The sequence below is a fragment of the Ruditapes philippinarum genome, unplaced genomic scaffold, assembly GCF_026571515.1.
Source record: "Ruditapes philippinarum isolate M1 unplaced genomic scaffold, ASM2657151v2 ctg410_1_1_1_1, whole genome shotgun sequence".
Taxonomy (NCBI): domain Eukaryota; kingdom Metazoa; phylum Mollusca; class Bivalvia; order Venerida; family Veneridae; genus Ruditapes; species Ruditapes philippinarum.
This window is the reverse complement of record NW_026851999.1, coordinates 393,406-417,796: the sequence shown is the minus strand read 5'-3', so window position 1 is coordinate 417,796 and position 24,391 is coordinate 393,406. Positions and strand designations below refer to the sequence as shown.

Genomic DNA, 24,391 nt, shown 5'->3' with positions numbered 1-24,391 from the left:
TATTAATTCAGTTAATTATCCCTGTAAAACATTTAAATGCAGCAGTAAAGTAATTAATTTTATCACAAAGCATAATAACGTATAATGGGCCTTGAATATTGTTACAATTGAATAATGTTTATTTTAACATTATAAGGGACAGCCAGTTAGAATTTGGGGAATAAGCAGGTACATGCAAAGTAAGAAGAAATTAAATTGTCACAAAACCAGGATTTTCACAAATATAATTGTGAAAAAACAATGGGATATAACTTTTCTTCACAAATCTCTGGGGTACTTCAATAACATTAACAATTACAAAAATAATACCGGAGAAAATTGCTCTCAGATCAAATTGTTGCTTCAAACCAACCCACAATCACCAATTATATTACCAAACTTTCTGTTAGTTTAAAGGCACATTTTGCCTCAGAAAAGAATACAATTTTCATTCTAAAGAAAGGGCAAACATGAGTTTTGTAACTGTAAAATAATGGTTTTAAAGCATTTTAGACTCATACAACTTCAAGAAATAATTTGTTGTGAAAGTAGAAAAATGTAAACAAAGTCTTAGTATTTTGACTTCCATACAAAATACTCAGTTACTATGCTTTTGAAAAATAAAAATAAAAGCATAATGGGATATAAACGGACCTTTAATTATCAATATGGTTACAACTGTATAATGTTGATTTATTTCAATATCATTATTATACCATATTCTAATCATTTAATCAAGGCACATAATAATTCAGGGTCGGCAAACTTTTACTATGACTCGGTCTTTATCTGAAGCATTCATAACTTGTCCATATGATATTGATATAGTAAATTCTTGAAAATTTCCACTTGTCCGTCCCTGCAATAAATTCCTCCAGTTTAATTTAAATTGTCTTATTGTGTCCTCTACCATTTTAACCCTTATTGCATAATTATCATGTACAGTTTTGCATATATTCACTAACCACAACCTATGGTAAATCATCTTTACATCTATTATCAAAATAATTCCCAGAAAATCCATGTGGTCCGATGGACAAGCAGCTTGTAACATTAGGTCATCTTTGCTAAAATCTGGTTGCCAAAATCTTAAACCAATAGACCACCGCTAATACTGAGGCCTGCAGTTTTGCCTATATTCACTAATCACAACCAATTCACACTGTTTATGTTTATTTGCATATATTCACTAATCAAACACGATGTTTATGCTAAATCTGACATCTTTGTTTATGCTAAATCTAACATCTTCGTTTATGCTAAATTTGACATCTTTGTTTATGCTTAATCTGACATCTTTGTTTATGCTAAATCAGACATCTTTGTTTATGCTAAATTGGACATCTTTGTTTATGCTAAATCTGACATCTCTACATCTTTTTCCTAACTAATTCTCCTTTTCTAGTGTTATTTCTCCGTGTTCACCTTAAAATGCACGTACATATGCCCCTTCAGAGAGCTTTTCACAGAGAAGCCCCGCCCACAATGTTTACAAACGTATGGTTTTTCTCCGGTATGCACTCTCATGTGTCTCTCAAGATGTGACAACCAGTTAAACGTTTTCCCGCACCGAGTACACGGGAAATACTCAGTTCCAGATGTTCTTGAATTTTCTTTTGGGTTCACTTTACTCGTTAAACCTGAAATAAATAAATATATTTACATCATTATAGCTTATTGCATGGGCACTGGTGCTACAACTTACGTTAAGACGTACTGTGAATTCACTCAATTTCGTGGGCATGAGATTTTGTGGTTTTGTCACAAAGAACATTTTCGTTGACTGTTAAGTTTCCAAATGGTAAAATGTAAATTATGGGATGCAAAATAATCTTACAGCAGACATAATGAATTTTTGTTGTACTTTAAATTAGTCGATTGACTTACCAATGAAAACCACACAAAAATTTGTGCCTCACAAATAATAATGATCTTGAAGTATAATGCATCCTACATAACTGATACAGGTGGGGGGGGGGGATATTGTAACTACACAGCTAGTGAACCTGATACAGGTGGGGGGATATCTTTACTACACAGCCAGTTGAACCTATTCCACAGCTGCTCTTGCCAATTTTCCTGTTTCCTCATCCTAATTTGCATTATAAACAACAAACATAACTTGATATTTTTATCATATAATTAAAAGCATGAGAAATAAAAGTCTGCAACTAGTTTGAACACACTATTTTCTATCTTTTTTCCAGTTGAACTACCTTTTTACAGTTACATAAAACAGGGAAAAACACAACATATCTGACAGGTCAATCCATTCTAACAGCTCTACATTGAAAAAGCACAATTAAACTGTGTACTCATTTAAATATAAGTCTCTTCATTCCGTAGGTTGTCACAATAGTTATTGCGAATGTACAAGAAGTGTTATTAAATTAACTAGAACTGTGTCCAAAGGACACGGATGCCCCCACTGTGCAACGCTATATGCTCCCCACTTTGTGGGGGCATAAAAATGTGTGTAAAACATGGCACAGTGAGACACTGATGATCTGTCATTCAATTGTTTGTAAATAAAATCACCATGGTTTCACTCTCTTACTAATCAATAAATAAACATTTTTTTTTCAACACAACATCTGAACAAAAAACAATTTTTTAGTTGTCCCCCCACCTACCCCTAATACTTTTAAAAATAAATAATGGACACTAAAATAAACATTTATCGACATTAGTTCTTTTTACACACAATGCATGTTCAGTTTTTGTTTTTTGCTGACAATAAAAAACATTTATTTATTTATTTATTTTTTTTTTTTTTTTTTTTTTTTTTTTGGGGGGGGGGGGTTTAATTTAATCCCAACTCTTGTGCTTTGTATCCATAGTTCATCTCTTGTCCTCTATAATCCAGCATTAATCCCTGCTCTTGAACCAAATCAGAAATCAATCACATTTATATAAATCAATCACATTTCTTGTAATTTCGTTCCCTGTACCAGAATCCAAATCAGAGATCAATCCCAATCCATCAATCAATCACATTTTTTGTAATTTCAATCTCCTTATTTGAATCCAATAAGAAACCTATCACATTCCATCAATCGATCACAATTTTATCAATCACATTTCTTGTAATTTCAACTAAGAAAAAATCAATCACATATTCTGGCAGAAATAAATCACAAATCCTCAGAACTGTCAACTCCAGCACTGTTGTGTATGGCGTCTCGCTTCGTGACTTTGCACAGAATCCTTTCTCGCGGATTTAAAATCACAGAACCTACAGTGGTATGGTTTCTCACCACTATGTATTCTCACGTGTCTTTCCATTTTATGTCTAGACGAGAACATTTTACCACAGTCTATATACAAACACTGGAACACTGACACCCCGTGCTTTTTCAGACGATTGTATTGGAGGGATTCCGGGGTCGTGTCGCCAGGGTATTTAAAGACCCCATCATTGTGACTGCTTTCAACGTTAGGGGCAATTGTTATAATATCTGTATCATTGTAGATTACTTCCCCTATGCTGCACCCACCTACAAATAAAGTAAAAATAATGTAATGTCTGTCAAAAAATATATCAACTATTTAACTCTGAAAAGATACCATAATATTATAATCTTATAATCTAATACATCATGCACTCTTATTCAACACCAGTTTTACTATTTTCATGACTTCAACACTCTTCTTCAGGCACCATCAGAAATCTTACATAACGCAACAGGAAAAAAAATTGTTTATATATAGAGAATAATTCTGCATATAGCAGTCTGGAATCAAACAATATTTTCAGAGCCGCTCTCCTGCAGGACTAGGGGTTGCTGTATTCTATAAGGCTACAATTTTCTGCAACAAAATGAAAATTTCAAATCCCTGAGCAGAACAATAAAGTTGTTCAGAAAGAAATACATCAGTAGAAATACACAAAATTAAATTGTATGAGACTGCATTTTTACCATTTGACAACTCTAAAAACAAAACTCATAGTTTGAATTTTAATATTGTAGTTTATTTTCTTCTTGTTATTAAATGAAAATATACAGACTGATTAACATTGCTGAGAGAATTAGGCATACCCTGCCTTTTAATATGTATAATAGAATAGACTTGTCCCAGATATGAAAATATGAACAGAAAGCATGGTACAGTACAAAGTTAAAACATCAAGTAATCACAAACATGTCTGGCTAAATATTTTACCATTGAAATAGATCCTATGTTATTAAGCTAGTATTTAAAAGATTAAATCCTTTAATGCAAACCTTATGAGACAAATCTTTTTATCAAAACTTGTATAAAAGGAATTGCGTAACAAATCGTTTTTAACCAGACCACAATTCATCATCTTAATGCAGTAACGGATTAACTCCTTATATAATTTAATAGGAGTTAACCTGTTACTGCACAATAGTGAAGACATGTCAACGATATAAAGACTGTCTAGACTTCGGATCAGGGTCTAGTCGGAAGTAAAACATTTGCATTTTGATATATGGCGAATTTCAGACCTCTTATACCAATCAATATCTAAAGCTTTGTAATTCCATTGCACAAATTAACGCAGGTATTGGAATAATATTTAAGCCGCTAATATTAATATTTCAGTTACTGTAGTAAAATAATAATGTTCAAAATAAAAATCAATGAAACATTCACACAAATTGAGAAGTTATCTGTTCTAGTTTCACAATGTATATATTTCTATACCAATAGTAATTGTGAACTCGTCAAATGACTAAATTATCTCCCCTGTTTATTTTACACATTTGTCCCCACCTCCCCACCCTACACTTTTCAGAAATCACTTTAGATATTAAGTCACATGACTGGATTTACGTATCTGTTATCACAAGTCACATGGTATATATCCCAATCACATGGTATATCTCCAGGTCAAATGGTATATATTCCCAGGTCACAGGGTAAATCCCAAGTCACATTGTATATTCCGAGGTCACATGGTATATCCCCAGGTCACACAGTATCTCCCTGTGCTTTAACCAGATCAGAATGTTTCCTTCTTTCATGAAGTCTCAGCTGATCTTTTCTTGAAGTGCGGAATTCACAAAATCTACAAGCAAACGGTTTTTCTCCAGTATGTGTACGCGTGTGTCTCACAAGATGGGCGGCAGATTGTAAAATTCTATGACAGTATGCACACTGATAAACTTTCTCTCTTTTTCCAGCCTCATTATTGTAACTATCTACCCATATGTCTGGAAAGAGAACAAAAGGAATTTCAATTAAAAAACAATTTCAAGACTTTTATTTAGCACAATCCTCTAAAAGCAGTTGTAAGCCGCAACTCTTCATTCAAAGCCGTAACATTTATCAAGCTGAATACCATAAATGGACTTGTCCATCTTTCAATCTGGACATAACCATTTATCATTTTTAGGGAAAACTTCAAAATATATACGGACCGAATAGCTTACAGTGTAGACCATGATCAGACAGCATGGAATCTGTTTGTTAGCATGCTAAAGGTTAATTTAAACTTACTTGTTGTTTCATATTTAGGGAATATAAATAATAGCATTTACTTGTATTTGAATAAGTTTTGATTACAAGCTTCAAATAAAACATAATTATCCTACCATAATATGTGTTACTTTTTACTACATATTACTATAACATTCAATATAAGTAACTTATTAAAATAGAGAACTCTTTCAAACATGGTGTATACCATGATATTGCTTCACATGTTAATATTAACAACTTTACAAACTTATTCATATTGCACAAGACTTGTATATATTGTTTCACAATCCTGTGAATATCTTTTACGTTTTTGCACATCTCCCATAATAAATCCAAACATATATATATATATTCCAAAAAGTATTCCAATTTTTTCAGTCACTGCCTAAACTCCTGCTAAATAAAAGCTAAATATAATAACTGTTTATTAATTAAAACAGTCACTTTTAGACATAAATATCTGAATTAGACACTTATGTATATAAATGTTACATTTAACCGATTATTTTTCCAATATATCGCATCGGTTTACTAACTGATTCCAACCGATATTATCAGTTGCAGTAACTGTTCTCCAACCGATATCCCATCACTAACTAACACTGTAACAAATCACTCGAATATAAAAATAATTTTAGAAAAAAAATTCCACACAAAATATCTTACTATCCATTCAGATACAAAAATTTCAATTCATCATTTTCACATGTTGTGATGTTTTCTTAACTCGTGTAACCTCATATGATCTTTCCGTGAGTTTCTGAAATCGCAGAAGCGACATTTGAACGGTTTTTCTCCAGTATGCACTCTTATATGTCTTTGAAGGTAAAAAGCGGCTCCAAAAGTTTTAAAGCAGTACGGACATGTATGAAGGCATTTCATCTTTCCCGCTTCTACAGAGCTCGGTTCTGCGTCTAGGGTTGGTGCCAGCGCCATGTTCTGATCCTGTATTAAGTTGGCTTTCTCCTCCTTTGATATTAGTTCCATGTAAAAGTTTGATGTGTCAACCGTATCACATTCGGAGTAGCCTGTGAAATACAGATAAAAGAAATTCGTGAGAAAAATGAAACTCTTCTTCAACATTGTATCATTTTGTACCTTTCCAGTTAAAAGTGTAATATGTAAACACTCCGACTTGGATCGTTACTATAACTTCTAAGCACTATGCCTGTCAAGATTACATTATAACAATATAAGTTTTCTTTGATTTCTGCATTTGAAAAACAATATTTCAATAACTTATATTCAAGAAAGAAAAAAGTCAGGCACATTAATTTCTCGCCAGTTTTTATTAACATTTTTATTATTTACATTTTTAAAAACAAAATTTACAAAAAAAAAACATTTTTGCTTATCAAAATTATATACAAACATAACTTTTAGATAACAATATTTACAAAAAAATTAAACATTTTTGCTTATCAAAATTATATACAAACACAGTATGTTCAGAGGAGTAGCAGTAAATAAACCTGTAAAATACTGTCACATCATAACTGCAAAGTTCAGATAAAAATAATTTTTTAAAGTTCATTTTGTTATGCTTCTTATATACAAAATATATCAAAAATTTTTTTTAATATAAATACCAGTGTGTATTTTTTTATAAAAAGTATTTTTTATAAAAACACAGGCTTACGATGAATCATTAATAGTGAAGTACTGTAAATTCTCCAATAAGTGCTCAAAAAACAATCGCATCCCCCCCCCCCAACTCATTTTGACCCACCCATTTTGACAAAGAAAAGAAATTTGAATGGGCAAAGACTTTAGCAATTTAATATAAATCCAAGGAAATTTTTTTCAACTTTAATAAATTAACATTAATTATGGAAAATGAAATGTACATTTATTACAGAATATACAGTAATTAAAAAAAAATCTGTGTTCTAGAATTATTTCTTTTTAAAAACAATAATGTTCAATTCATTGGTTGTTTTCAAAGGCCAATTATCATTTTGCAAATAACTCTGGCACTTCTTGACCTTAAAAATCCAATTTTTCATGAATAAACATATTTTTCATGAAGTCTGAATAATATTCCTTTAAGTACATGCAGGTGAAAACGAATTTCTTGTATGATAGAATTATTATTAAAATGTTATTTTCCAAAATGTTATTTTCCAGTGTTCTAGAAGAAACACGCCACACCAAAATTCCATGAATATTTTTTTTAACGCACAGCAAGTATTTCTTTCATATAATTTCAAGGTTATTTCAATCACAGTTAAAAAGATGAATAACTTGTAGATTTCGAGACCGTCCCGTACATCTCAGAATAACTTGTAGATTTCGAGACTGGGACGGGTGTCCCGTACAGCTCGAACAACTCAAAATGCTTTTTCGACTCGTGTTTTTTCATATGATCCTTCCGAGCATTGCGGAAATCACAAAATCTACACTTGAACGGCTTCTCTCCGGTGTGCGTAATCACATGTCGCTGAAACTTGTACCTGTTGGGAAACTTTTTTCCACACTCGTTGAATTGACACGTAAACACAAGCGTATCATCATTAATCATGGTCACTAATGGCTCAAGATTCTTTTTTTTTAATTCCGTGTAACTTAAACTCGTTTCATCTCCGGCATTCCCCGAATATGTGTTAACTTGTTGCTCAGTCCAGCCTGAAAACACAAATTGCAAATAATAATATCACAATGAAATTACTATTCTACCATTCCTTTTTATACTTTAGAGGGCAAAGCTTATAAATCAAGCGCTTGGTGCAACATAATTATAAAATGTCATATTACAAATAATCTTCACTTTATTCAGTGTTACCATAACATTACCAACAATGCTCCCTTGCTCTTTTGTACTATATCCATAGCTAAATAGAAATAACTAACTTTCTCTGAAATTTAGAAGCATGATTAATATGAGTTGTTAACAGAATAGAATCTACCCAAGACTTGAGATATATTTAAAATAGCAGGCATCAGTATTTCATTAGACACAAACACCCATTCAGATAACATATTTCACAAACATTTAAGTAAAACAGTAACATTAATACATATTTCTTTGATTTTCTTGGATTTGCTTTTTTTTATATACAAAGATTGGAGATTTTAGTATTGTGTATGCTTATAACCTTTGTTCTTTTAAAATGAGAAAATAAATAAAACAAGACTATTTTTTTATTGTTATGTTGTGTATTTTCCCTCTTTTTTTATTCACATTCACTGGTAATGAAAGTTATACACCAACAAGTGATGCTGAACAGACATAAAACATTATGTAGATCTAACTGTATAACAACATGTTCAATATTTCTCAACATTGATTAACTTCAGTCACTTCACTTTTGTACTGTGTCTTAAACATGATACACTTTTCTTCATTTTTGTACTGTTAACATTGCTTGGTGAGGAACTTAGTTATACATCATTTCATGTTATATTCACTTCATACTGTCCATAACACTTTATCTTTTATCTGAAGCTTTCGATTAATCCCAATATTCAGTGTAACAGAATTTTTCAGACTATTGATAATTTACACATGCTTCAAGACTACCAAATAGCTAAATCTAGATTAACTTTCAAATCATTATTTAAATGCTCAGCAAACTCAAAGACACTATTCACTGTAACATAATCTAATATGTTATAATTCCCTCTTAGAAACAGTAGCATGCTAGAGAATCTCTTGCTAATAGTAGCATGCTTGGAATATTCACTTACAATCTTGAACTAGTCTATTTACAATCTTGAACAAGTCTACGAACAATCTTGAATACAAGTTAAAACTACAGGATAGTCTATTTAAGTATAACCAATATTTATCCATTTTCTTTGCCTGCTAGCAGCCACTAAATATATCTATCCATCATGCAACCAATGAAGATCAAGATCAACTGGAATTTCTGTGTTGTCTGATTGTAGTCTGCACTGTTTTTACTGCCCTATTATTGCATATTTTGAAACTTTTTGCCTGAATTCCCAGGGTTTTCATGAATAAACGATTGGTGATTCATTATCATAGGTTGAAATGCTGTTAAACTGGTATTTCATTCATTTGATTAAAATATCCCCCTGACTCATGATCAAATTGGTTGTTTTCGTTGGCACATCTGTTGCTTCAGATAAATTTGAAACTCAAATTGAAAGCTGGTAAAGTCCATCTAAGATAATTGAGCCGCGTCACGACAAAACCAACATAATGGGTTTGTGACCAGCATGGATCCAGACCAGCCTGCGCATCTGCGCAGTCTGATCAGGATCCATGCTGTTCGCTTATAAACTCTATTACAAGTAGAGAAACTGATAGCGAACAGCATGGATCATGATCACACTGCGCGGATGCGCAGGCTGGTCTGGATCCATGCTGGTCGCAAACCCATTATCATGGTTTTGTCGTGACACGGCTCATATTTAGCATGATGAGAGTTATAGTGTTACTTTTCCAAAATCTATTTTATCAGTTACACATTTTCTTGATAAAATTTTTCCAAATTTTCTCCGATTTCGAATTATAATGATCTCAGGATGAAGCAGAAGATTTCAATTCATTATAATGTTTCGAATATTCGTGAACTTTCACTTGATCTTTTCTGGCGGTCCGGTAATCGCAAAATCTACAACCGAAAGGTTTCTCTCCCGTATGCGTTAACAAATGTCTCTGAACTTTCTGCTTTGATTTAAACAACCTTCCACAGTTATCGAAATTGCAAACGAATGTCCACACTCCATTTATGTTGACTGAAGAGTATTGTTCAATGGTCGGAGAACAATTTTGCACACCCTCAAGCAATTCCTGCGCAGATGAGGGAAAAACTGAATTTACAAAGGACCCTGTTCCCACTAATGGCATATTACCATGCATTTCTTGGAAATATCTTGATCCTGAAATATAGAACATTGTTTCTTATTTATTCTTCATTCTTGAAACTTCTATAGCACACTATCTTGTATAATAAAATATTTAATATTTTCATAATGTGTACCATATAAATCATTTTAATTTCCTACCTACAACTTGCTTGTTTGTTTGATAGGGTTTTACGTCACACTGACACAGCACAGGTCATATAGCAATGTTCCAGCTTTACTGGTGGAGGAAGACCTGAGGAGCCCTTCTGTGCATTATTTCAGGCACAAACGGCACCTGAGTGGAACCTACTACTTGTACTGAACAGAATATTGGAGTGGGTGAACTTTCTTCAGGGATGAACTAGATTTTAGTAGGCCAATAGTATGCAAGTCCCGACAATTATGTGGTAATACACAACAATAACAGTATACAGAGAGTGGGATGTATTTTCAAATTCAGCAAAAATTGACCATTTACAAACCATCTTAATAAAATTCAATGTGCATATTAGTGTCCCATTGCGAATCAATCTTCTATACTCCTGCCTTGTATATATATAACATTGTTCAAAAAGAAGAATGACCATGGAGGGTGTGGTTAACTTTTATACGAAAAGAAGAATGACCATGGAGGGAGTGGGTAACTTTAATACTAACAATATGTATTTGATTAGATCAGATAAACTAAAGCTGCCTTATTTAAAATAATTTATTAACACATAAATGCACATAAATCAATAAATGCATAAATACTTTACAGTAAAATGTCTTGACAATATTGTCACAACAGGAAGCACCTGTTAAATTAAATAAATCTAATTATTGCACAAAATATTTATTGTAATTTAAACTTTCACTAATTTAAAGGAGCAGGTAACTGAGAAATATTTCATCTGGATAACTTCTTCTATATCTCTTGAAACAGCGTATTTAAGTATCTTACATGACGATCATTCACAACATTGCAACACTTTTCATAATTATAGTTTCATCAAACCAATCTCTTTATTCAAAGGTCATTATTTCAACATCAGCTCCATTATACGTTTCAACTTTTAACTATTTCCTTGTTTAAATTTTTACCATATATTTCAATAATTTCCTTTATTCAAAAGTTTCATATTATGTACTTCTTGCATTAAAATCAATTTTCTTATTCACTAAGATACACCAAACAACTAAGCTCTCGGCTCACAGTTTATTTTTCTCTTTAATTTCTATTTCAATTTCCAGGACTGGTGTACATACGTTTTTTGTATTTCTCTACTCAAAAGAGTATATATTTTTTCCCTTTAACTTCAAAGTATCTAGATGTTTATACATTATTTTTTTTTGGTATTTATACATTAGCAGTATCAAGTAAAGTTGTAACACCCATTTGTATCAGCTGTTCCATATGAATATTCCTCTCGTGCACTTTAATGTAGCGTTTCCGATTACACCTGAAACTACAAAGTCGGCACGCAAACTGCTTCTCTCCGGTGTGCTTTGACAAATGCTCCTCCATTTTACCTTTTCTGTCGAGCCTTTTACCGCAGTTCTCATACTGGCAAATGAACAATGTGCGTCCCATGAGTTTAACGGTACTATACAATTCATCAGATTCCAAAGACTCGTTGTTTGTCATCTTTGTAGCCATTCCTGTGGAATCTAAGTCTGACGAGTAAAGTTGTGACGTGTTTGTTGTTTCCATCAAATGAGATAGGTCTGAAATGGTACAAAATATTGGTTTTAAAATCCAATTTCACCTTGAACCCTTGATCTTTTTAACCTGTAAACGGAATAACTAATAAACCAATGACCTCTCAACCAGTTAACTGAATAACTTAATATTAAGTAACAAATCCTTGACCTTTCAACCAGTAAACTGAATAACTCATAAAAGGACATCTAGTGCCACCAGGACTGAAGGAGTTCTGCTGCTAAAAATAGATCACAACAATCTATTTATAGTTTTCATGTAATTATGACTCATCTAAGTGAAATTAACATTATACAAAATGAGTATAAACAAAAGGGTGGAGAACCTAAAAGCAGTTGGCTTTTTCCCCCCATTTTATATTAAGTTTTTACCTACTGAAACCGTGTACATTATCTTTTGAAATATACTTAATTATCTAGGTAAAAATTATGATTTTGAAAACAAAATTTTGCATCACTTAATAAAATTGTTTATTCTATTTTTACAACATTTACAGATATTAACAATTCATAACATGTAGTTTTTGTTAACTTAACAAGTACATGCATTTAAAAACTTCCAGTCATGGATTGCTTGCAACACAAAATCAAAATTATCAAAATTTTATAATGATTAATCAATTATACAGTTTTACAACAAAGTATTTGACACAAAAAAAGGACACAAATTGACAAATTCTTGCACCTTTTAATAATAATAATAATAACAAGTTCAAATTTGGTTTATATCAAATACTTTTATTAACAGTTTTTTTTTGTTGCTTTCACAAGCTTAACGTTTTAACTGCAACTATTGTAAATCCACTATTAGAGCCTTCCCTTTGCGTGTATGGATCTTTAACAGTCAAAAGTTTGCTATGAACAGTATATTTTAATGCAAGTGCTCAGTATCAACTTACTATGACACAGGAAGTTGCTATCAATCTTCAACAGTTTATATAACTGACCTTTTTTTAAAGTTTTTAATGCAACGTCCATTATTAAATTCAAGGATTCAAAAATAAGAACATTAAAAATTTGGTTGCCCCAATCATCACTGACAGTTTTCAAAGTTACTCAAGATGGTCCACAAGAAATAGTAGAATTTAAATAAAATTAAGCTTCTTATTTCAGAGATAATATAACTTTTCATTTCCGATTCAGATCAAATCACATCACATTCACTAAAGGCTTGTTTTTTCTCTGGTTTTTCCCCGTCAATAAATTATCCAATTTTATCTTGCTTTAAGTTACTGAAACATTATCTTTCCCCTAAAATCTGACTTGACTTATATTGTGTCTTTTGTCGTTGTTTTTTCTCTGGTTTTTCAACCTGAACATTCACTGGTTTCGTAAACCTGAAAATTCATTTGAACTTATGGTAATTCAGTTAGATTCGTATGATTGATTTCATGCACCCTTAGATTATCTTTTCTTGAACATCTATATTTACAAAACCTGCACGCGAATGGCTTTTCCTTGGTATGTACAGACCAGTGCCGAACTACGAGGCTTTTGGATGCGAACTCTTTGTAACAGTTCTCATAGTTACATATGTACACATGGCAACCGTGTCTTTCAACAACTGTATAATTTTTAGGATCAGAAGTTGTTGTTCTTGGCCGGATGTAGCCGAGCCCAGCAGATGGCGCCACCGTTTCAAAATTTTCCATGTAGCCCATACTTCCTGTCGTACCGAGAAGTGAATTCTGTATGTTCCTTGATGACAAACCTGCCTGGTTTCTTTGTAGCACTATGTCCCCAACATTGTTCCATGTTATCTGGCCTGCAAACATTAAAGTAATTGTTACTCTAAAATAAGAACATTTTTATAGCACTTAGGTGCTGCTAAATCTTTTAAACATTTTGCCATACTTTTAGCTATATAGGAATGAAGAATAAAATCTTTGTTTCAAAATTTTTTTAATTTTTATTTATTATTATTCACATAAAATTGTTCAATGACAAACATTTACTTGAATTTTCTGAGGATTAATAATATTTATAAGCAGTTATGTTTTAATAACAAATAAGAATTAACCCTGTTTTACTGATGATTAAGAATTAACCCAGTTTTAATGACAACTTAGAATTAACCCTTTACTATTATGAAGATAATAAGGAAACTATATAGTTTTAATAAAGTTAAGATTAAATGTTTAAGTATGGAAGGGTGTTTTTTTTTCAAGAACACTGGTTAGCTCCAATGAATAAATTGCTCCCTAAACATTATTCATATATGTATAGGTTTGACTTTCTCTTATGTAGCAATAAAATCATTTCAATTTTCTCAAAAATAAATTCTCACTTGTCCTTTATACAGAATAATTATATTAAATTGACAGATCAAACAAAAGTATTGTTTTCACTCAAAACCTTTTTTTTCTATTTACAAGACCTCTGAGTTTGAAACAATTAGCTGTACACATATAATCTGCTACACATGTCAATTGCTACAATTTACACAAAAAATCTGCATGCTGTTCTTATGATCCATCCATATATATACAAATGAATCAACTGTTCTTTTTTTTTTACTCCTTTTTTTTAGAGTCTGAATATCATTTCCATCATAAGGTAATGTAAAAAGAATGTAATACAGGATGAATTTAGCTAAGTTAAATGTCCAATAATTCAAAGCAAATATGGCTCCTTTTGTATAACACTAAATGATCTTCAACTGTCTCAACTTTTGGACTACATAGCCACATTTTCATGCTAGAACGATACAAACAAATTAGAAAAACTTCAAAGCAGAGCTTTGTCTTACTGTCTTATAGGATATCTGTCACCATGTTGCATAGATAATTGATTTTCTAACAAGTTGACCTGAGTGTGTATTTCATTCGATGACACTTTCGTTACGTTAAACTACTCCTTTACAAATGCTTTCGAAAACCTAACTTTTTCCAAACATTACACAGTTATTTATCACAAAGAATCTAGAACATACTGCACAGCTTCTGGGTGTCTTTTAAGTGTGTGGGTTTTCAAGTTACCCTTTCTTGAACTTTTGTAGTCGCAAAAGGTACATTCGAAAGGTTTCTCTCCGGTGTGCGTTCTCATATGTCTTTCAAACTGGCTTTTTCCAGATACAATTCTCCGGCATTCTCCGTATTTACAAATATAAACGTGCATTCCACCTTTAACGGAAACTTCGTAAAACTGAGGATCAACACCCTGTAACAAAGACCCCTGTGGCACTCCTTGAGGTATCTGCAAGTCTGATGTCTGTGATAAAACCCCCTGTGCTCCACCAGCCGAGGATTTTTTCTGCAACATGGCTGCAACATCAGCTGTTCCATTGTCCATCGTAATATATGGTGAGAACATTTGTGTGGACACTTGATTACCTCCCCTTTCCTGTCCTAGCGTGTACGAGGGCCCGTCTGTAAAAATAACAGAACAAGTGTTTCAAAAATTAAAAAATTTCTTCTTTTTTATCAATGCAAGTTCGATATTTTCTTGTGAAAAATATGTGTATCTAAGAAAGTACTAATGCAAAGATCTGTGGAATCATGTAAAAAAACAAAACATTTCAATGGTCAGTTTTTTATTTATTTTTAATGCACAACCAACCAAAAGAAATATAGACTAGGTAAGTATACATTACAATATAAACTAAACATTGTTACAATATTACATATTGTAGTATAAAACAGTATAACATAATTATAATATACAGACATTAAATTTGATCTCAAATAACTTAAGAAACAGGTTTCTTCTTTTGATACTACCATATTACTGAAATATTTTCCCAATTCTTGTTATGTTTAAAAGGCATTTGAAAAAAATCCAAACTACAAGTTCTAGAGTAACTAATATAAACAACTGCCCACACAAATAAAAGATTATCTTCTTTGTACTCATTTTTTCTTTGATTTTCAATGGGTTCCCTTTTGCATAAAAATATTTTTTCAGGATTTAACAATTCCCTTTCAGATAAAAAAAATTATAAAAAAAAATCAGCACCATTATTGCAGGGGGCTTCTTGAGAATGTTTTGCTTTTTAGTTATAGAAGTTTGGCATTTGGATTACCTCTGTTAAGCAATTGTAACTACATATATGTAGGGGAAAAATGGCTTAAATGATATAACAATGTGAAATAAAATTTCTTTTCATCCTGCCCTTCATAATATTATGATTCTCCCAATTTCAATGGCAAATTATGCCTTTTATACCCAAATGTTCAATATCCAAACTTTTCCAGACATGAAACATCAACTTGAAACTCCATAAAATCAATCTTTATAAAGATCTTTATTCTTTTTAGAGTTACTACTTTGAAGATCCCTCTTGCACAGACACAGGCCTTACATGCAGGTGTTGATTTTATTTTTACACTGCTCTTATCAAACTTGCACTTATTCATTGCACAACACTTTGTAGATACACCTGCCCCGGAGAGGGTTATGTACAGAACTGGATGAAGAAGGACTCTTAATGTTTTCTTAACAAATGTACTCTTAAATTATCTTTCCTAGAATACTTTAATCCACAAAAGGTGCATATAAACAATTTCTCCCTCTTGTGGGTCTGAAAGTGTCGGTCAAGACAAAATTTCCTAGTGAACACTTTCCCGCAGTCTTTATACCCACACTTGTACATTTTTTCCCCGTTTCTTATAATAACCTCAAAACAATGCGCTACATCACTCGGACCAATGTTTTTTACGATTGCAAACTTGTCAATATTTCCATCAAAACTTGATGCGACCCTATCTGAGCATTCCGTATTTGACATAGATCCTTCCAGACCATGCGCAGACAATGCATGCAGTCCAGTTAAAGGCAATTTCCCAATTTTTGATGTGTGCACGCCCGGTAAAATTGCACGGTACTGTTCTGTACTTTCAGATGTACCTGCCACATAAGGATCTACCATTTCAGTATAGTCACCGGCACCAGGCTCTAGTAGTCCGTAAGTTCCAGACAAGTCTGAAAGTACAGTACAGTGATTTTTCTTTTAAAATCGTAATAGATTACTTAAACTTACAACAATATAAAAATTTAATATATACGTCCTTAGGAGCTCAACTAGGTCAAATAGCCTTAAACCATAAATTTTGAAATTCTTACAGAGATCAAGTGAATAATAATGAAATACACCCTAAATTAAATTGAAAATTGATTATTTGTGTAATAACCAAATCTGAGTATAAATTTCATTTTTCCATGCATTTCATTTTTGGTTAATTTTGCACATTTAAAACCATGATTCTGGAAAAACATGAGGGGATGATAATATTATGAAATTATGCATGTCCTAGTTACTGGTCTAGACTTACATTAGATGGTACTGGAATCTCGAAGTAATATTTCCAGTCCTGTCATGTCAAAATTTCCCAGTGGAAACTAGGTTAATTTATTATGTCAAGCAGACAGAAAATTACATCACTATACAGGTATTATCGTTTTTTTTGTTACAAAAATATCAATAAAATCATGTTACAATAACATCTTGCATGCTCAAAAATAAATCATCTATATACAAAAAAAAAAGCTTAATAATGTTAGATCGACAAAGGCTTTTTTATTCAAATTTCCTAAGTATTTGTGTAAGGTGAACATTCGTGTGTCTTTAACACTAGTTCTCACAAGAAAGATTTCAAATTAACTTTATTTTTATGAACGTTCATTTTGTTATTTGTAGATAAAATCAAAAATATATAGCTAAAGGTTATATTAGGACATTATTTGATTTGTTAAAATTTTATAGCTTTCAAAATGTTATTATATCAATTATCCCATGTTCCTTTCTGCACTCATTTCTTTGCCAGCATTATATAGCCAGGACAGCCTGCACTGCCATGCATAGGAGTCCGTACTCTCAGTGCCTAAAATGGCAGATGGACCCTCATTAAGCCTAGAATACATACACTGCCATATATACTGACCAGTATCTATATTAATGGCCGACTTCTTTTAAATTAACATCTTGATATTCAAACAACTGATATCATTTAAAAAAAAAAAAGCTTGACAAATCAATGTCAAAAATTCAACAGATACAGCCTTTTAGTTTTTCAACACAATTAACACAGACAAATTAAGAATGATAAGAATTCAATGATGAAATTATATTACATAAATGATGAATATAGCATAATATTAAAAAATCTTTCTCTTCATCAATATGACAATTCAAACGATTCCAGTATGTTTAAAATGAAATCCCACAAAAAATATTGCATTTCCTTCATCAAAAGATTATGAAAGGAAATAATGTTGTCTTAACTGTTGGCATTTTATATGATCTTTCCACGAGCTCCGAAGTTCACAAATCTTTTGCTCCATTGATAAGACTATTCACAAGTCACCCGTGAGTCTCCCCAAAAACATCACATTTTCTTCAACTTAAGATTACGAAATGAAATGATGTTGTCTTAGCTGGTGGCGTTTTATATGATCCTTCCGAGAGCTCCGAAGTTCACAAAATTCACACTTGTACGGTTTCTCTCCTGTATGAGTTTTCAGATGTCGAATCAGGCTTTGTCTCCTGTTGAAAGACTTGGTACAAGGGTCAAAATTGCATATGTACATATTGAAACATGTATCTCTTTTTTTCCTAAAATATGTAAACCCTTCTTTGGAGACAAGTGGAGTTTCTTCTTTAATGTCATCACATCCAACGTTTTCTGTGTCTGTGGTATCTTCCAGTGTTTGTTCTTTTTTAACAGTAAGTCCATCATAATTGTCTATGTCTGCAGTAATTGTAAGTGTCGGTTCTTTTTTAACGGTATGTCCATCATAATTTTTGATGTCTGCAGTAATTGTTGGTTCCTTTTTAACAGTAAGTCCATCATCATTTTCTATGTCTGCAGTAATTTTAAGTGTTGGTTCCTGTTGTTTAACAGCATATCCACCAACTTTGTCTATATCTATATCTGTAGTAATTGTAAGTGTTGGTTCTTTGTTATTATAATGCCCAGCAATGTTTTCTATGGCTACAATAATCTCGTCCTCTCTATCAGCTAAAGTTTCAGGTTTACAGTTTATATCTAAAACAGAAAGGTCTCTCTTTAGGATTTGATTAATCATAAATGTCTTAATTAACAAGTCAATTAAAAACATATCTAAAGGCAATTGCAGAATATTGAGAAACTGTCCCATCTTACAGAGGTGGTTATATTATCCAGGACTCTCAACTTGCACAATTTTTTCTTCTTCCTCAAATATAACGTAAATACTATTACCATTTTATTTTTTATTAATTTTATCAAATATTTAAACTTGTTCTAACTGTACACTTAACATAAAACAATTGTCTTAAAAAATCGAGTAAGACTATTTCCTAAGCAAAAAACTGCCCTACCAGCAAAGGGCCTTAAAACACTTAAAATAGAACAAAATTTCAAAATTCAAAAACTTACAATAATATTTCAGAAATACCAATGGATTGTTATAACAAGAGCTGTCATATGGAATGAACACTCAACTTTTTCTCAGTGCCTGATAGTAATAAAAGAGCTTGGATAATGTAAAAACATTACTTAGTTATATGTCTTGAAAAGAATGTTCTATGTTCTGAAAGGGTCAAAGTTCATGTCAGAGTTACGGACCTTATGAAGTGACTAGATTAAAGTTTCAAGAGAATAATTTCAAGTTCATTTGCTTTAAAGATTGATTGACCAAAATAATTTTCTCAATTCAAAAAAAGGTCTATAATTAATCAAGACAAGGAACAAAGTTAAAGCCCCTGGCCTTTGAAGGTAGGGGCAAGGAATAAAGTTAAAACCCATGGCCTTTGAAGGTAAATCTATGCAAGGAACAAATTTCACAACCCCGAGGCCTTTGAAGGTAGATGCAAGGAACAAAGTTCACAACCCCCAGGCCTTTGAAAGTAGGGGCAGGTGAAAGTAGGAGCAAGGAATAAAGTTAAAATCTCTGGCCTTTGAAGGTAGGGGCAAGGTATCATGTTAAAACACCTGGCCTTTGAAGGTAGCAGCTAGCTAGCTAGAGGCAATAAAACCCCTAGCCTTTGGAAGTAGAGGCAAGGAACAAAGTTATAGGAGAAAGTGATCTTAATCAAATTCTCAAACTTATTACAGCACAGGTTCAAAGCTCTACTTTAATTTAATGATACCATGTTGTTGAAACATGTGATTTGTAAGATAGTCTGCCCGACGGAAATGTCTATAGCACATGCCACACACAATTGGTTTTTCTCTTGTGTGAATTTTATAATGTCGATAATGGCTTCTTTTATATTTGAACACTTTGTTGCAGTTTTTAAATGCACATCGAAATACACTACAATCTCCTTCTTTCAACACAGTATATGTAGAAGCGTGAGGTAACTCTTCTCCATGCCCTCTTTCCTCTGTGAAAGAATTCTCTTCACTGAAATTGTCATAATTTTTTCTGCTGTAGGTTTCTGAAGAGCAATGAGCATCTGAAAGAAGAAACATTTCAATTAGTTCAGTGTTGTTGTTTTGTTGCTGTTATCTGCTGTTGCCAGAACATAAATATGACACATGTGACACAGAGATTTCACAGCTCTGTCTGGATTTCTTATTCATCTATGCATAATATTTTACCAAGTATAATTTTTCAACTCAGTACCAAATGTCTGACAAAGGCAAGTCCAATATTAGGGCTGGGGCGAGTATCCAAGTACTCGGATAATCACAAATCAAAGTGAAAAATCGAGTTTGAATATTCGTAAGCCCAGAGATCGTGGATCGCGATTTAATTTTTTTTTATATACATTCACTGTTTCTCACACTCTTAAAATCGAGAAAAATACTATTTGAGTTTAAATTATATGAAGTTTAACTAAATACAGTTTGCCGGTTAAAGACCATGTACCATGATGCTGAGCTAAGAAGTAAAACAAAACAAAAATACTCCTCTATATGTTTAATGTTTAGTAATATTGTTTTTTTTTTTTTTAAATAAACATGTTTTTATAACTAATGTACATGTTTTATGGGTGTCTTGATAACAAAAGATTTGTGGTTTGATTTGTGAATCGTAAGTGCTGAATCGTGGTTCGGATCGGATCGTCACTTATCCGACGATCCACACCCCTATCCAATATACTATTTATGGCACAAAAATCAGTTTTCGTGACACACCTTGCCTCTCTCTTGGGAAAATGACTAAGTTCTTACCATTGTGAAGTTTTAAGTTTTAGACACAGGTTATTACCTGAAGATTCAATAATTGAATAATCCTAGCATTGACAAAAACAACATCCCAAAACTTAAATTTGTAACTACTCAAGTCAAAGATGTAACAACTCATGTCAAGGAGTCCAGAGTATTTGTTTAAATAAGAATATAACTAGTTAATGCACCACTAAAAGGTAAGGGGTGGGGGAGAGAGAGAGAGAGGGAGCATCCAAACAAGAGGCTATCTGATTTGTACAAGGGGGGCGTAGCTCCAGAGTATGAATCGGATTGCTGAGTGTTTTGATGTTCTATCTCTTTTGTATCATAGTCAAATAAAAAACATGTACTCTGTTGTTCCATCTTTAATTATACTGTAAATCATATTTGTATTGTAGAAAGGTTCTGCAACAAAAGTTCAGGTTTCATAAACTTTTTATTTGACAACAATTTTACAAATTTTTAACTTCTTACAATTTTATTTCATTAATTAACTAAAATACCTGCTTCTTTAACCCATACCACACAAAACAATGAACATGTCTATCTTTTCATCTTGAAAAACACTTGTCATTGTTAGGGAAAGTTTCTGGAAGTGTTGGCATTGAAATTTCTAAATATCACCTTCACGTTTTTTGTTGTTGGGTGTTTTTTTTTCTTCAGTAGGTTAACCAATAAAGCACTATTTTGTTATACATAGACCAGAATCATATACACGTAAAACTCAAATTTTAACTAATTGGACTTAATGTCAAAGGATAAGCTGACTGATTTTGCAAACTTAAGTAGTTTTAAAATTACAAATATCATGTCATTATGTTTTACAAACTTAAGTGGTTTTAAAATTACAAATGTCATTATATTTTGCAAACTTCAGTGGTTTTAAAATTACAAATGTCATTATATTTTGCAAACTTAAGTGGTTTTAAAACTACAAATTTCATTATAATTTGCAAACTTAAGTGGTTTTAAAACTACAAATGTCATTATGTTTTGCAAACTTAAGTGGTTTTAAAACTACAAATGTCATTATGTTTTGCAAACTTGAGTGGTTTTAGAACTACAAATGTCATTATGTTTTGCAAACTTAAGTGGTTTTAAAATTACAAATGTCATTATGTTTTGCAAACTTATGAGGTTTTAAAATTACAAATGTCATTATTTTTGCAAACTTAAGAGGTTTTAAAACTACAAATATCATTATGTTTATCTGTTAAGGGTATTAACCATGAAAATCATGCGCACTCTATGCAAGTTTATTTATACCTTCAGCATAGTTCCATTTTAATGGGAATTATTTATTTTAATATTCCATGCCGGTTATCACTATGATCACTGGGCAAGTCCTTACATAATAAATAAGTCAAATGAAATTTTACAAACCACCTGTTATAAAGGATTATGTTAATGCAATAATATCATGTTTCTGTAACATATGTCTTTTCAGATAATCTGCCCGCACAAAGCGACTGTTGCAAATGTCGCAACCATATGGTTTTTCTCCAGTGTGAAATACCAAATGCCGTGTTAAGTTTCGTTTATATGCGAAATTACGGTTACAGTTTTTATATGCACATTGGTACACAATAGAATCTCCATCTTTCAATACAGTGAAACCTGTATCGTTGGAAAACTTTTGCCCGAGCGTGAAAGAATGCTCGTCCTGACAGGAATGACCTAACATGTCATCATTGTGCCTGCTGTAGGTTTCTGATGCAGTTAGATAATCTGAAAGTAAAAACACTTTAATTAATACTAATTTTTTTTGTTGACATTTTTCGCTGTTGTTTTCTCTTTTCTATGCTGGGGGCCTCTTTTTGAGTGTTGCTAAAACAGAGAAGTAAAATCGCTGGACAGCTGACTCTCTCATTAGTCTGGGCATTTGACAATATTGGCAGCTCCTAAGACGCCTAGACGACGACAAAATAACAGATTAATTTGGGAAGGTACAGAATTTTTTATAGATATACTACCTTTAAACTCACTTAGCCCTCTACACATAGTTGAGGATAGATGAGTGAGTTATATAGGATAAGCAGAAACAAAATATTTTGTTTCAAAGCCCAGTTACAAATTATGCTATACATGTATTCTTTTATTTTTCTGCTATATATATAAGCTGATCTTATTTGGGAAAGGATAAAAAAAAATCAATGGCTGTTTTCTCAGTTATTCTCTCAGGTTCTGGAAATATCTTGCTGCAAAGTAAGACCAGTCAAATCAATAGCTGTCTAGCATTTACTCTCACAAAAATCAGGCAGTCTAGCTTGTATTCCAGGATTTTATCCTCAATGTTATATTGCAACAATTTCCAGGATAATAAATGTAGAACAGATGTTTTAATTTTACGCAATCTTTTTTCCTCCCAAAGCTGTAAAAAAAAGCTGCAAAAGCACTTTTTAAACTCTTAAACATTTCATTCACATTTGATTTTCTTGTAATTCTGCTTTGTATTAAACTGTTCCTTGAAAGTTAGAAATCAAAATATAATGAAGAAAGTAAAAACCTGGTTAAATTAGTATTTTTTGGGATATTTGCATGATTTAAAAGAAATATGCAATTGGGAAAAGGCCTGCTATTATAAGGCTTCTGTATATAATATAAGAAAACCCTGACAAGCTCTGCCTAGCTGGTTGGCACTGCTCTCAACTTTATCCTCATCCTTTTAAACAAACACAGTCATGTACCCATATTCATTGTCCTCCATGAGTCCATGTGGGTTTTCTGGGGTTTTTCCCCAAACTATGGTGCATTCTTGAGTGCTGATACTAAGCTTCACAAGTACCCATCATCATCATGATGTTCTTTTCATGACCAATGTCATTGTTATAAACATTGTTTTTTTTCAACACCAACACCAATGCAAACAACACTGATCAGCAGCTGCAACAGAATTTGATCATCAGAGATATAAGCTTGTTATACTTGTGGCTGTTATTGTTACAGTATTTCAAAAAGAATCTTCAAAACCAGTCTTAAACACAGATTTCCTGACTCGCCAACAACAAGTCTTCGCTACAAACAAGTCCATTTATACCAACAACAAAACAAGGCCAATTCTAAATGAACATTTTTCAATCCAAACTGAAAATGCTTTATATGCTCTATATAATTCAATTTTAAGTCTGAACAATAACACAGAACAACTGGGATTTCCTTCACCTTCATTTACACTAAACCAGAGATCAGTTTGAAAACAGACTTTCAAGCTCGCATTTCCTTTCAACCTTGACAATGATGTTCAAGAATTGCTATACAAATATATATATTAATAGCAAGACACTTGTCAATGTAGTTTACTTATAAAGCAATGTATTTACAACACTATTACATTTTATTACCTATACTCTTAA

The 24,391-nt window shown here is 32.2% G+C and overlaps 1 protein-coding gene across 40 annotated transcripts in view; it reads right to left on the bottom strand.

Annotated features, from left to right (window-relative positions):
- LOC132745172 (zinc finger protein 500-like) overlaps positions 1–24,391 on the bottom strand; it is a 99,964-nt gene that overhangs the window by 60,347 nt on the left and 15,226 nt on the right. Inside the window, exon 5 of one of the 40 annotated variants that reach the window (XM_060734151.1) lies at positions 1,372–1,619. The exons of 27 other annotated variants lie outside the window; for them this stretch is intronic. In XM_060734151.1, coding sequence (XP_060590134.1) covers positions 1,387–1,619 — 233 coding nt within the window. In that variant the 3' untranslated portion in view covers positions 1,372–1,386. Of the gene's footprint in view, positions 1–1,371; positions 1,620–3,074; positions 3,477–4,864; positions 5,160–6,019; positions 6,456–7,201; positions 8,053–9,833; positions 10,276–11,551; positions 11,950–13,230; positions 13,709–14,794; positions 15,312–16,209; positions 16,864–18,273; positions 18,927–19,195; positions 20,321–22,385; positions 22,767–24,391 lie in introns of those variants that run through there. 12 more of the 40 variants (XM_060734073.1, XM_060734144.1, XM_060734097.1 and 9 more) reach the window with 12 other exon arrangements.